At 50.5% G+C, this 12,168-nt stretch overlaps 1 protein-coding gene across 1 annotated transcript in view; it reads left to right on the top strand.

The window, feature by feature from the left end:
• MAST1 (microtubule associated serine/threonine kinase 1) overlaps positions 1-3,883 on the top strand; it is a 94,559-nt gene extending 90,676 nt beyond the window's left edge. The window contains exons 27-28 of the mRNA XM_081893729.1: positions 565-2,475; positions 2,912-3,883. Coding sequence (XP_081749855.1) covers positions 565-1,670 — 1,106 coding nt within the window. The 3' untranslated portion in view covers positions 1,671-2,475; positions 2,912-3,883. The remainder of the gene's footprint in view (positions 1-564; positions 2,476-2,911) is intronic.
• The last annotated feature ends 8,285 nt before the right edge of the window (positions 3,884-12,168 follow it).

Raw genomic sequence — 12,168 nt, forward strand, 5'->3', positions numbered from 1 at the left:
ATGTACCAAAGCCAACACCATTTCCTTCCCATCCCCAACCATACATTTACATTTCTATTTCCTTAATCCATCATATTATTCTTTTCTCCTTCCTCCCACTTCCCTCCGCCCCCACTTGATTTCCTCCACATTATACAATTTACAATAATCTTTGCATTCTACAATATTCTCAAATCATCTTATCTTTCCATACCAATTTTTCTTCCATCCAGTACTTCACATTTTAATCTAGGCATATTAGCATATCTTTTTTTGAGCAATATTTTGCCATATATTCATCAAAACATTTCCACTCCTTTTTAAATTTTTGATTTGACTGATTTCTTATTATAGCAGTTAATTTTGCCAAGATTAAATATTCATTTAGTTTACAAATCCATTCCTCCCCCAAAGATGTTCTTAATGGGGTGGCAGTGGTGGGGGGCAGAATTGCATGTTGTGAGCTCTTGCTGCCTCTCACCCCGGAGGGAGTTGAGACTGGCTTGGAGCGTACCTGGTGCCCAACCAGGGCTGCTGGTCTCCTGCCTCTCAGCCTGCCCCCTTCCCCTTTGCCCCCCCTCACAGGTGCCTCTTCACAGAGCAGCTCCCCAGCCTCCAGCACCCCCAACTCGCCAGCTTCCTCATCCCACCACATGCGGCCCAGCACCCTGCACGGCCTGTCTCCCAAGCTGCACCGCCAGTACCGCTCCGCGCGCTGCAAGTCGGCCGGCAACATCCCCCTCTCGCCCCTGGCTCACACGCCCTCGCCCACGCAGTCCTCGCCGCCCCCGCTGCCCGGCCACACGGTGGGCAGCTCCAACACCACCCAGAGCTTCCCGGCCAAGCTCCACTCCTCGCCGCCCGTGGTGAGGCCGCGCCCCAAGAGCGCAGAGCCCCCTCGCTCGCCCCTACTGAAGCGGGTGCAGTCGGCGGAGAAGCTGGGCTCCCCGCTCAGCTCTGAGAAGAAAGTTGTGGTCAGGAAGCACAGCCTGGAGGTGGTTCACTCCGAATACCGCAAGGACTTCTATGGGGAGCCTGGCCTCCACAGCCTGGCCGAGTCCGACGGGGAGAGCCCCAGCGAGTCAGGGGCTCCGAAGCCGCTTGCCACCCGGCGCCTGGGCCGCCAGGAATCCCCACTTAGCTTTGGGGCAGGAGATGGAGAGGCCAGCGCCCTGGAAGCCAGCATCAAGGCCAGGCTCCCGGAAGCTCTGCTGGGGGACTGCAGGAGAAGCCAGGCCGTGCAGACCGAAGAGGCGTTTGCAGGAGCCAACCGTGCCCTGGCCAAAGCCCTGAGCCCCGTGCAAGAGCACGAGCAAGGCAGGAAAGGAAGCGTGGAGGTGGAAGTCGCCCCGCGGGGGCCTGTCCCCATTGTGTTGGAACCCAAGGAGAGCCAAGAGCCTGGCCCTCCAGGGAAAGCTGCCCTGGAGCATGGCCAGGACAAGGCTGGCTCACCCAAGGAGAAGTGGATCTTGGAGGTTGTGGAGGAGCACACCACCCTGGGGACCTGCGCCAAGACCCCCAGCTGCCTCTGCCCAGAGGGGACCAAGAACGGGCTGAAGCGGGGCTCAGCGGAGGCAAAGGGGAAGCGGGGGAAGGAAGAGGGGTCTGCTCTGGGATCCGGGAACAAGTGTGCTGGAGACACCCCACGGCCTTCACCGCCCGCACTGGAGAAAAAGGGGGCCGCACGCTGACACAGAGGACTGCCTTTCTCACTGTACTGACCCCCAGACCACGCTCCTTAGGACACCTCCTTCATCTTTGCCTTGCAGCCGTGGCAGCAGTGGGGCTGGTTAGGGCACCCACATCGAAGCTGGAGGGGGCTGACCTGTAAGTTCCCTGTAAATACGAAGGGCAGAGGCAATGATGCCTTCCCCAGCCCCGGCCACCCTCCTGCAAATGGCATGCCCGGTGTTAGGCCTTGTAAAGTACCTATACATAACTCTCTCTATATATATTATATTATATTATTTATATAAATATACATATATATATATATATGAGCAAGACTACTCTATACATGAAAAGGTTAATACTGTGATCACTCCCTTCCCCAAAGCTACTCCCAAGGCCCTGTGTTTCAAGCTAGTCCTTGAAGTCTGTAGGATAACAGGGGGAATGAATGGATGTGCAGGGAAAAGACATCAGAACCAGAACATGCGCAGACCAAGTAAGTTGGGACGCAGAAGATTTTACTAAGTGCAGAAACCCAGTTATAATTCTTGTTGTGTCTGGGTCCTTGCATGCAGAGGGGGTGTCCAACTTGATGCGAGTTCATCACTGATTGATTGAGATTGAGAGATGTCAGTCCAGGCTGGCACCACGGCAGCAGTCAGCAAGTGAGCTCCCATCCCTCAACAGCCAAAGTCCCCGTCCCCACTTTCAATTTGCTCATAGCACATGTCCAAAGCAGGTTCTTCTTTCTTGTCTCCCTTAGGTGAGGCAGGGAGATGCAGAAACCCTGAATTTATTGTTTTGCAGTTCTAATAAATACTTACCGTATTTTTCGCTCCATAAGACGTACCTGACCATAAGGTGCACCTAGTTTTTAGAGGGGGAATGCAAGAAAAAAAATATTATTTAAAGGGAGCGCCGAGCAGAGCCTGTATGCATCCCAGGCTCTGCTCAGCGCTCCCTTTCACGAGCCGCGTGGAGCGCATGCGCGGCGCTTGCAGGCTTTTCCCCGAGGAGGGAGAAGGGCAGCCCGTCACTGATGGGCTGCCCTTCTCCCTCTTCGGGGAAAAGCCTCCAAGAGCCGCACACACACTCTACGCGGCTCTTGAAAGGGAGCCCGACTATCCCTGGCTTTTGCAGGAGGTGGGGGAAGTGACAGAGCACGTGGCTCTGTTGCTTCGCCCAGCTCCCGCAAGAGCCGCGCGCTCTTTAAAGGGAGCGTGGCTATCCCTGGCTGAAAAATACGGTAAAATATGGTAAGTAAATCATCTCGCCAAAGTGAGCACTTTAAACATCAAATTGAACTCCCTGGCAAAGCAAATTGCACATTGGTCAGTTCCTAGCATTGTACATATGTTTGAAACTAAACAAAAGTTTGGATTTGAATGTGCCTGGATAGAGAAAAAGGCAGATTGGCCGCACCTCTAGAAAAAGCAGAGGTGCTTGAACTATAAAGGTCTCCTCCGGTGGCAGATTTGACGCACTATGAAAAGTGGTTCTGTGGGAGATTGGAATATCTGGCCTAGGGGTCACGATCGATTGGCAAATATCCCTGTACCAGCCCTGTTTAAAGGGGGCTTATGCTGGTGAACTGACTTCTTGACTTAAGTAGTGGAAAGGGTGAGCCATTTGGATTTTCCACCTTAGGAACCAAAGTATCTTGCAAAGGCAAAGCCAGACAGACTAGAGAGCAATTGAGAGCCCACGTCTTTTCAAACTTGGCTTAATGAGCCCATCAAAATAAGTGGTTTCTCAGACAGTGATTTTGGAGACAACTGAAAACCATTAAAGGTGGTTGGTTACTTGGTGAAGAGGCATGTTATAGCGCAGTCTGAGCTCATGGTGGATCCCAACCTGGAAATTTTGGAGAAGGGGGGAAACAGTTTTCCACAATATTATTAATACTTTTCTGCCCCTATTCTTACATGAGGTGCCCAATGGGTGCTCACCTAGCATAGCCTCTGACCTGCTGTACAAAATGGCATCTCCTGCCAATGTACTGAATGCATGCCCCTTAATGTGCAACTACCATGGCAGTCCTTGGCCGACTGGGCTGTTGCATGTCAGTGGCAAGAGCTGGCACCAGGAGGGTAGAACCATTTGGCATGTACACTAGGAAGGCAATAATGGTGCTGGAAAACGAGGATGGGCACTGCCATCGTTGCACATTGCAATTGTGCCACCAGCTTCTGCAGCTGCCAGTTTGGTTGAAGTCAGTCAGGAATACATTTTCCTGCAGCCACGAATTGGGCAAAATGCCTGCAGCCAACCATGCTGCCCCATCATGCAGCTGTTGTGTCATCTGTGTTTGTGGGCAATGAAGTCATCATGCATGATGGTTCTGTAAGTTGGCAGTGTCTTGTTTTGCTGTAGAACTGTAACCTCAGAGCATGTCTGCAGCTTCTGCCCAGAGGCACAATGTCGCTCAGGCTCAGACCCTGAAATACAGGGCACAGCTTGGCATAAGAGGGGGTGGAGCCTGCCAGGGCAGGGGCGGGGCCTAGTGATGCCTGGTGGGTCATGGGTGAAATCTGATTTCAGAGGAAATGGGCAAAAATTCTCAACCGAACTTCTCACCACCCACTCATGGCTTTAAACTCCTTCCAGTGCTCAGTCCGCTTCACAATCCTTACCTTGTTCTTAAGAACATGGGAGGAGGATGGAGCCCAGTGGAGAAATGGCAGGTGCATCCACTTAAACCTTGGGGATTGTAGCCTCGTAAATGTGGTTGCAGTTTCCTGGCTGAAAATCCTAAACTCTCATTAAACCTACAGTGCCCAAGGTTATTTAGTGGTAAGTTAAATCAACACTAAGGGACGTGGTGGCGCTGTGGTCTAAACCACTGAGCCTCTTGGACTCGCTGATCGGAAGGTCGCCGGTTCAAATCCCCACGATGAGGTGAGCTCCCATTGCTCTGTCCCAGCTAGAAGCGGTTTAGTCATGCTGGCCACATGACCCAGAAAGCTGTCTGTGGACAAACACCGACTCCCTTGGCCTGAAGCGAGATGAGCGCCGCAACCCCATAGTCATCCTTTGACTGGACTTAACAATCCAGGGGTCCTTTGCCATTTACCGTTTACCAACACTAAGTGGTTAGGTCCTGGATGCACCATATGAGAAGAATAGCCTTCTCTTCCCTCTTTGCATCTGCCCTCTCACTCTGAGGTTTTATTCTTTGGCCTGTAAATCTTAAGAAAGAAGCAAAAACCCTGCAACTTTGGGTTATGGTCAGAGAGTTGGCAGCCCTGCTGCAAATGGCAACATCAAACCCTAACCACTAGGGTTCTTCCATGTGTATTCTTGACCATTCTTCCGCCTGGTTCAGCTCCCAGTCTGTCTCCAGCCGGCTTCCTCACTCACTGGTGTTCTCCCAGTCCAGTTACCTCTGAAGTGAGAGATACGCTCTATGCAATGCGAGCTGATGGCAGAAGTCTTTTTTTTTTACTTTTGCCCTCCCTCTCAAATTTCCCTCTCGTTATCCTGCAGCAGCCATTAACTCATCTTTCCTCAGCTATCCTGATGGTGGAAAAAAATCACTTGTTTTCCTGAAGAGAGCTGGATCCCAGGGCATCAGATATTCCACTGGAAATAATAATAGTAATGAAGTGGGGCTTTAGGGGAAAGCTGGGTTCACTTCCGTTGAGACTTTACAACCCATGTAGTAGTCTGTTGTCTGACCAAACCAAATTTAGCCCATTGGGCTTGATCAATCTTCCTTCCCTGCCTGGGGCAACAAAAAAGGGATTGGGAAGCATGTGGGAAGCCAGGGTACGTGGCAAGTGGACTGGTGGGTTGCAAGCTGTGTGAGCCTGACCAATATGCATTCTATGTCCCCCCAACCATATGAGACCTAGTGCTAGTCATAGAGATTGCTCCAGGTGAGTCTGCAAGATGCAATGCATGTGCTGAGGAACCTACAGCCGTGGAGATAGGGATAAGACCTAAACTGGGAGGAAAGCGAGTGGGGAAATGCTTTATCCGGATGAGTAATTTTCTTCACCAGTCCAGAGCTGCTGGACCCACAAGGAAGGAAGGCACTCGGAGAGCAGGAGGAGAACTCCAGGGAAGTAGCGAAGAAGTCCACCTTGCAGGGAGTGTGTGTCAATGGCTGTTGCGCCCTCCAAACTCTGACATGCATGAACGACTCCTGAAGCACCCCCTGCTATGTTGGCATCTATCTGTAATGTGGATAAAGGCATATAGCCCACCTCCCTCACAAGGTGATAAGAAGTTGACAGCCACACAGTGTCTGCCCGCAGTGTGTGTCTTCTGGGCCATTATAACTTGTTTCCAGGCTTATTGAGGCAGGCACACTGTGTCATGTTAATAAACCAACCTGTACAGCAAATCTGGCCTTTAGCTTCTCTCTTATTGCTGCCTCTTTGGGACGGAGGGAAGGGGACCAGAGAGCTCCCACCTTCTTATTCCCTGAGCTCCAAGGAAAGGAAGCCAGACCCAGAAGAGACTGGGGCAGAAGAGCTGGATCTGGGGTTGGGGTCGTTTCCTCATTCACTGTTGAGGGTGTGGGGTTCGGTTCAAAGAACGAGCGGCCCCGGCAGGGCCTAGGGCTCAGGGTTTCCCTCCCTCCCTCCCACGTGATGCCCGAGTCACTCGGCTCTTGGCTCTTTGGAGCTTATTTTCCCTGTTCTGCCCTCAGGTCTCCTCCCTCCTGCATGGACCTGGCTTCCCTCCAGCAGCCTACAGCCCCAGTGCTTACATAACAGCCAGGGCATTGTGCCGGGAGGTTAGTATTACAAACAAGGTGCCTCTTGTACACGTGAGGCTCGTCTCACACAGCCCTCTGTGCCAGGACAAGGAAACCAGGGCAGGGCGCATTGGCAAAGGTGCCACCCACTGCTAGTTTTCCTTCTGTGGGGCTGCCCTTTCTGCATAGCTGACGAGTTGACTCACTGAGCAACCCTGAATTGCCTGGAATAGGAAATCCGGGCCTCTGACTCAAGGGCTGGCCTCTTGTGGCCAGTCTCTGACTCCGCCTGGGGCTCTCTCATTATCTGGATCCTTTTCCCCCACCCCTCATAGGACGGTTTAGAACGAATGGTCGGATCTTTCCCCCATCCTGACCTGGGTGCCGTAACACTCTGCTGCGCTTGGTTAATCAGCACACCTGCCAGTTCCTAGACTTGTTCCTACACAGCCTCTTGATTTCCATCTGATTCTGTACCTGCTGTGTTGGGCAAAGCATGAGGAAGAGCCGGTGTTGACCACAAGGAGACAATGAGTTCAGTCCTCTGCTAACATTCCATGTCAAGGGACCTCCTTCTGTCACCTCCAAAACAGAAAAGTAGGTGTCATCCCAACCACTACACCAGGGATTGGGATTGTTCTTCAACTGCAACTCCCAAAATCCCTGGCCTTTGTCCAGGTTGCCTGGGGGCCATGGAAATTGGGCTCCAACAACACCTGGGCCAACCCTCCCATATACCCCAAGGATGGTCCTGCGATGAACCAAGTAGACAATCTAATGTGTTGCTTATCAGTCAAGAACCAATCAAGAACATCTTTCTATTAGGTTCAATTTCCAGTAGGAAATTATCCTATGAAAGCCCCACTAACATGAACAGAAATCAGACAATAACTGTACACTTCAACGGGGCTTGTACAAGACAAGTTCCCAGCGGACTGTGCCCCCATGTTAGTGAGTGGAAAAGTGAGTGCCACTAGGGATTTCAGCATCAGGTACCAAAATATTTTGGGCTGGCCCTGTACATCCTGCCTGTCTCTCAACAGAGGTATGTTAGCTCTCAACACAACCCTTCCCTCATTGAGCTGCCAAGACTCCTCAGTATGCTGTTGAAATTATAAATACGTAGGATGAAAGGGGAACCTTTTTATGTTGTGAGCCACCTCTGATTTTCAGGTGAAGGGCGGGGTACAAATTTAATAAATGATGACGATGATGCTTTGGTACTCCAGTCCCCACATGAATGCCTGGCAAAGGCAGGGTATTAACAATGCAGACTTTCCCCCAACTTTCTAGTATATGCCTGCATATGATGAGAAACCAACTGGGCAGGTAGAGATGATGGCACACGGTGGCAGTTATTCTCGGACGCGTAATGTGAAATGAGCACAATCAGACACGCACAGCTTTCTCTTGAGAGAGCAAAGTCAAAAGCGTAATAGGCCAACAAAGCATCTATGCCTAATTCTGGGTATTGGGCACCATTGCACTTCACACGGCATCTTAAATCATTCTCTGTGCCCCCTCCCCACTCGTCAATCTTGGCTTCTCCCTTTGCTCTCTAATCCTGCTAAACCTTGGTGCCTTCTGCCTGCTGGCCCTGGAATTGGAAAAACAAGAATCCCTGAGCCAAGTGGTGCAATTCTTAATGATAGGCAGCATCTCCACAGGGACACTGGTGAAGAGGAAGGTGCAGCTTCTTTCCTGGAGACACCCACTAAGTACTCATGACAGTCTGGACTGAGTTGTCAACATCTCCTTGCCTTGCAAAGTGACTCAGCAGTGCCTGGAAGGCAGTGGCTCCTGAGAGGAAAGGTGACCGGGCAGTCACCTGGATCCCGGCAGCCAGTGGAAATGGCTCCGTGCGGTTTCTGGGTCACTCATCGTTTCTTAATTCAGGGCGAGCCTAGTAGCTTGCCACCTCATCGCCCAGCTTACCAACACAAGTTTCTAAATGGCAGAGAGACACAGGAACAATAATAAGCCATCACATTAGGTAATACGAGCTTTTGTGAGCATTTTCCACGTTTCTAGCACTCCACCACCTCAGTGCCAAGAAGGCGGAAGTTCTGGGTCCGCTTTCTACACAAATGGCTTTGGGTTCAAATGTTTTCAGGATTTAAAGAAGCAGGTTCTACTATGTCTGAATAGGCAAGTGATTGTATGCGTCTTTGCTTCCTCCCTCAAGCACCCTGACTTTGGGTGCATATACTGCAAAGGAGACCTTGTTTCACATCTAGGCTTTAAAGCAAGTGGTCCATCACACGTTTAGTTTCCCCCAGCGCACTAGCTTTCCAGGGCCTATTCATGCTAACAGAATGACATGGCAGTGGCATAGTGTGGGGGGGTGCAGGGAGGGCCTGCCCCACCGGGCGCAACATCTGGGGGGCGCGCGCTCGCACTCGCAGCTCTCTGCCCCTACTAAAATCCACAGGTTAGGGGGCACAAATTACTTGCCTTGCCCCGGGTGCTGACAACCCACGCTACGCCACTGTGACATGGTGATGTGGGTTGGCCATACCTGAGCCAAGCTGTGCTTCTGTAATTTCTTCTCCAAGAGTCCAGTCCAGGATCCTGCCTACCCTTACTAACGGCAGATCCCAAACACTAAGAAACATCCTTATTCCATCCAGCCTAGCATCATACTAGCTGACAGCTGCCAACCAATTGCCTGTGGGAGGATCACAAGGCCTAAAACCAGTAACTCTCCCTTTTTGTCACCAGCAGCTGATACTGAAAGGTAGGCTAACTTTGTCCAAGGGGCTCTATTTTGCAGAGAGACCTGTCTTCAATGAATGCATCTTAGATACAGGGGAGGCCACCATTGTTTTGCTTCTGTTGACTTTATTATTATTTATCTATGTGCGTTGTTGCAAGCCACCTTGAGGATTACACAGTGGAAAGGTTATGTTTTGAGTAAATAACCCATTGGAAACTACCAAGATGCTCCAATCAACCAAAACAGAAGGGCCAAACCATTTAAAAAACATGAACCACCTAAACTGAGAGGACAATGAGGGGAAAGCCCCATCTTTGTGGACGTAATGGCCTTGATTTCTATTTACAGTGGTACCTCGGGTTAAGCACTTAATTCGTTCCGGAGGTCTGTTCTTAACCTGAAGCACCACTTTAGCTAATGGGGCCTCCTGCTGCCGCTGCACTACCAGAGCATGATTTCTGTCCTCATCCTGAGGCAAAGCTCTTAACCTGAAGCACTATTTCTGGGTTAGCGGAGTGTGTAACCTGAAGCGTATGTAACCTGAGGTACCACTGTAAATGCTGCATAAAAGGAAGGCAGCATGAGAACCTGCATTTGTGCCGATTTGAGCTTAGGTGGTCTCACCAGAACTGGTGTGAAACAGCAAGGTTGTTTTCAACAAAGGGAATAAAATGCTCAGAATGCAAAAATGAAGGGAGCAAAGATTAAACTTGCTTCAGTTAAGCCAACAATTGGGAACTGTCCTTCTGGATGCTAGTCATACAGAGCATCTATTCCCAATTACCGCGTGCCTTCTAGCAGCCCTACATCTTCACAGGAACACAGGAAATGTCCTTACCTCTACTTGTGTAGTCCAGTCAGGGCTGGTCCAAGACATTCTTGCTGTCTGAAGCAGAGTTCCAAATACTCCCCCTCCCCCCAATCCTGTGCCCACTCCCAAGTCAAGGTGCATAATACCATGGCTAGTCACAAATCCCCACAAATAATTCTCCCCCGCCCTGGCAATAACAACACAGCAATAATTTGCTGCCCATTCATGAGACTCAAAATTGGTTGCCTCACTCTGCCTAATGGTAGGGCCAGCTCTGTGCCAGTGTTGTCAAAGCCAGTGTTCCCCAGCCTGGTAACTTCCAAGCTGCATTGACTGGGGCAGATGAGAGCTGGTAGTTCAAAATATCTGGAGGGCATGAGGATAGGGGGAGCCCCTGGGCCGGCAGGCAGAGTCTTCCCCATCACCTACTTGCGGATGTTTCGCTGGAGACTGCCAGGAACTGAATCTGAGACCTTCTGCATACAAAGGGCAGGATCTGTCGCTGAGCAAGTCCCTCCCCTTAGCTGTCGTTTTTGACCTGATAAATTCTCCACCCCCCATATTATACAACTGAATTACCATGGAGAGTTTTCATGACACTTGCGCTGAGTGTCTCGGTCAGGATTAAGGTGGAATGAAGCTGGTCCCTAGCCCTTCCTTGCGTAACTGCTTCACCGGCTGCCTTCTGCATGGCAATCACAGAGAGCTTAAGGCAACCTCAAACCATTTGGATACTGCTTGAGAAGCAAGAAAGCCGGGTGGAAACCAAACCAATGATTATGTTTCAAAGGCAGCTTGTGGCAGAAGGTGGAGGCTGCCGACTGACACCACAGTTAAGTAACACCCGGGTGTCATGTAAAGTGTTACCGTTAAGACATTCCAGAGTCCCAATTCATAAACGGGTTAGGGAGTCACTTTGTTTTGACTCGCGGATTCCAGCTCTGAGTTGTGCCACCTTTGCCCGTAGGGCTGCCAAGGTGGGGGCTGGAGGTGATGCTGTGATATTTCCTTTTCCTTTTTGCTAGCTCTGCTCCTCTGCCTTTAGAGAATCCTGACACACACCAACTAGAGGGGTGTATCTTTTCCACCCTGCTTCATCCCCATGAATACCTCTCTGTAACTATTGAGCCTTTGTCTCTCCACTGCCTGTTTGCCTCAAAAATATGGCAATGCCCTTGTAATTTGGTGCCACGAATTCGGGAGCTTGCTCGCCTCCAAAGCTGTCCATACGGAACACTACATGGGCTGCCCCCAACCCCCATCCTGGCTATCCTATTCTGTTCTCTATCTTTTTTATCCCAGGCTGTTCTCTGCTCTATCTTTTTATCCCAGGCTGCCGCTGCCATGGCAACACAGGCCAGGCATTCTGATGGGCTGCTTTCATGGTACACAACACTGGCTGCCAGCCACCCTCAAGCAGTGTGTGTGTGCAAGCAGAAGGGGCGGGCAGGCAGGGAGTGTGTGTGTGTAGCCGATGACCTACTTTTAACGGCACTTTCTTCTTGCCCTTGCTAATCGTGGATAATCCTACCCTGACCCAGAGATGTGGCAGAATGAGGAAGCGCGGGGACAGGCTTCAAAGAGATGCAAAAAGCCAGCGGATGGGGGTGTCTGCATAAAGTAGCAGGCACAACATAGTGGGGGAACACAACTGCTACTGCTACTGTTACTCAGACCCTACCTGCTCCTAGTCTGTGAATAGGAATGCCTGCGCTAAGGTGGAAATTATAAATTATAATTATAAATTATATAAATAAACCTTCAGTGGAGACCAACCCTCAAATTTTACGGCCACATTAGCATCGCAGGAGTCTCATCTCTGAATCCCACAGGCAGTCTGACACATTTTGCTGTCCCTACAGCTAGTTTACATCTTAACACTCATATTGTAGGGACAGCAATAATTGATTCGATTAACCATAATAGCTAAGTGGAGCTTCCATGTTCAGGGGCAGCGCACCTCCGACCAGTTGCTGGAGGGCACCCAGTGAGGTAAGGCCACTGCTCTAATGCACAATGTGTGACCTTCCCAAAAGCATTTCATTGGCTATTGTGGGAAAGAGGAGGCTGACTTGTGACGGTCCCATGTCTGAGCCCACCAGACTCTTCCTAAGCTCCACACGCAGGGTTTTGTATCCAGCTGCAGACACTTTCTTTTCTCATCATTACAAAAAAGAAAGGTAAATGTGTTCTCCTCCTCCTATTGTACCACTGGTAGGATACGAAACAAACCGTATGAAACTTACAGGCACCTGGCCAGGTTTACGCAGCCTGAAGCAGAGGCCA

This window comes from Podarcis melisellensis (assembly GCF_964234715.1).
Source record: "Podarcis melisellensis genome assembly, chromosome: 17".
Lineage (NCBI taxonomy): Eukaryota > Metazoa > Chordata > Lepidosauria > Squamata > Lacertidae > Podarcis > Podarcis melisellensis.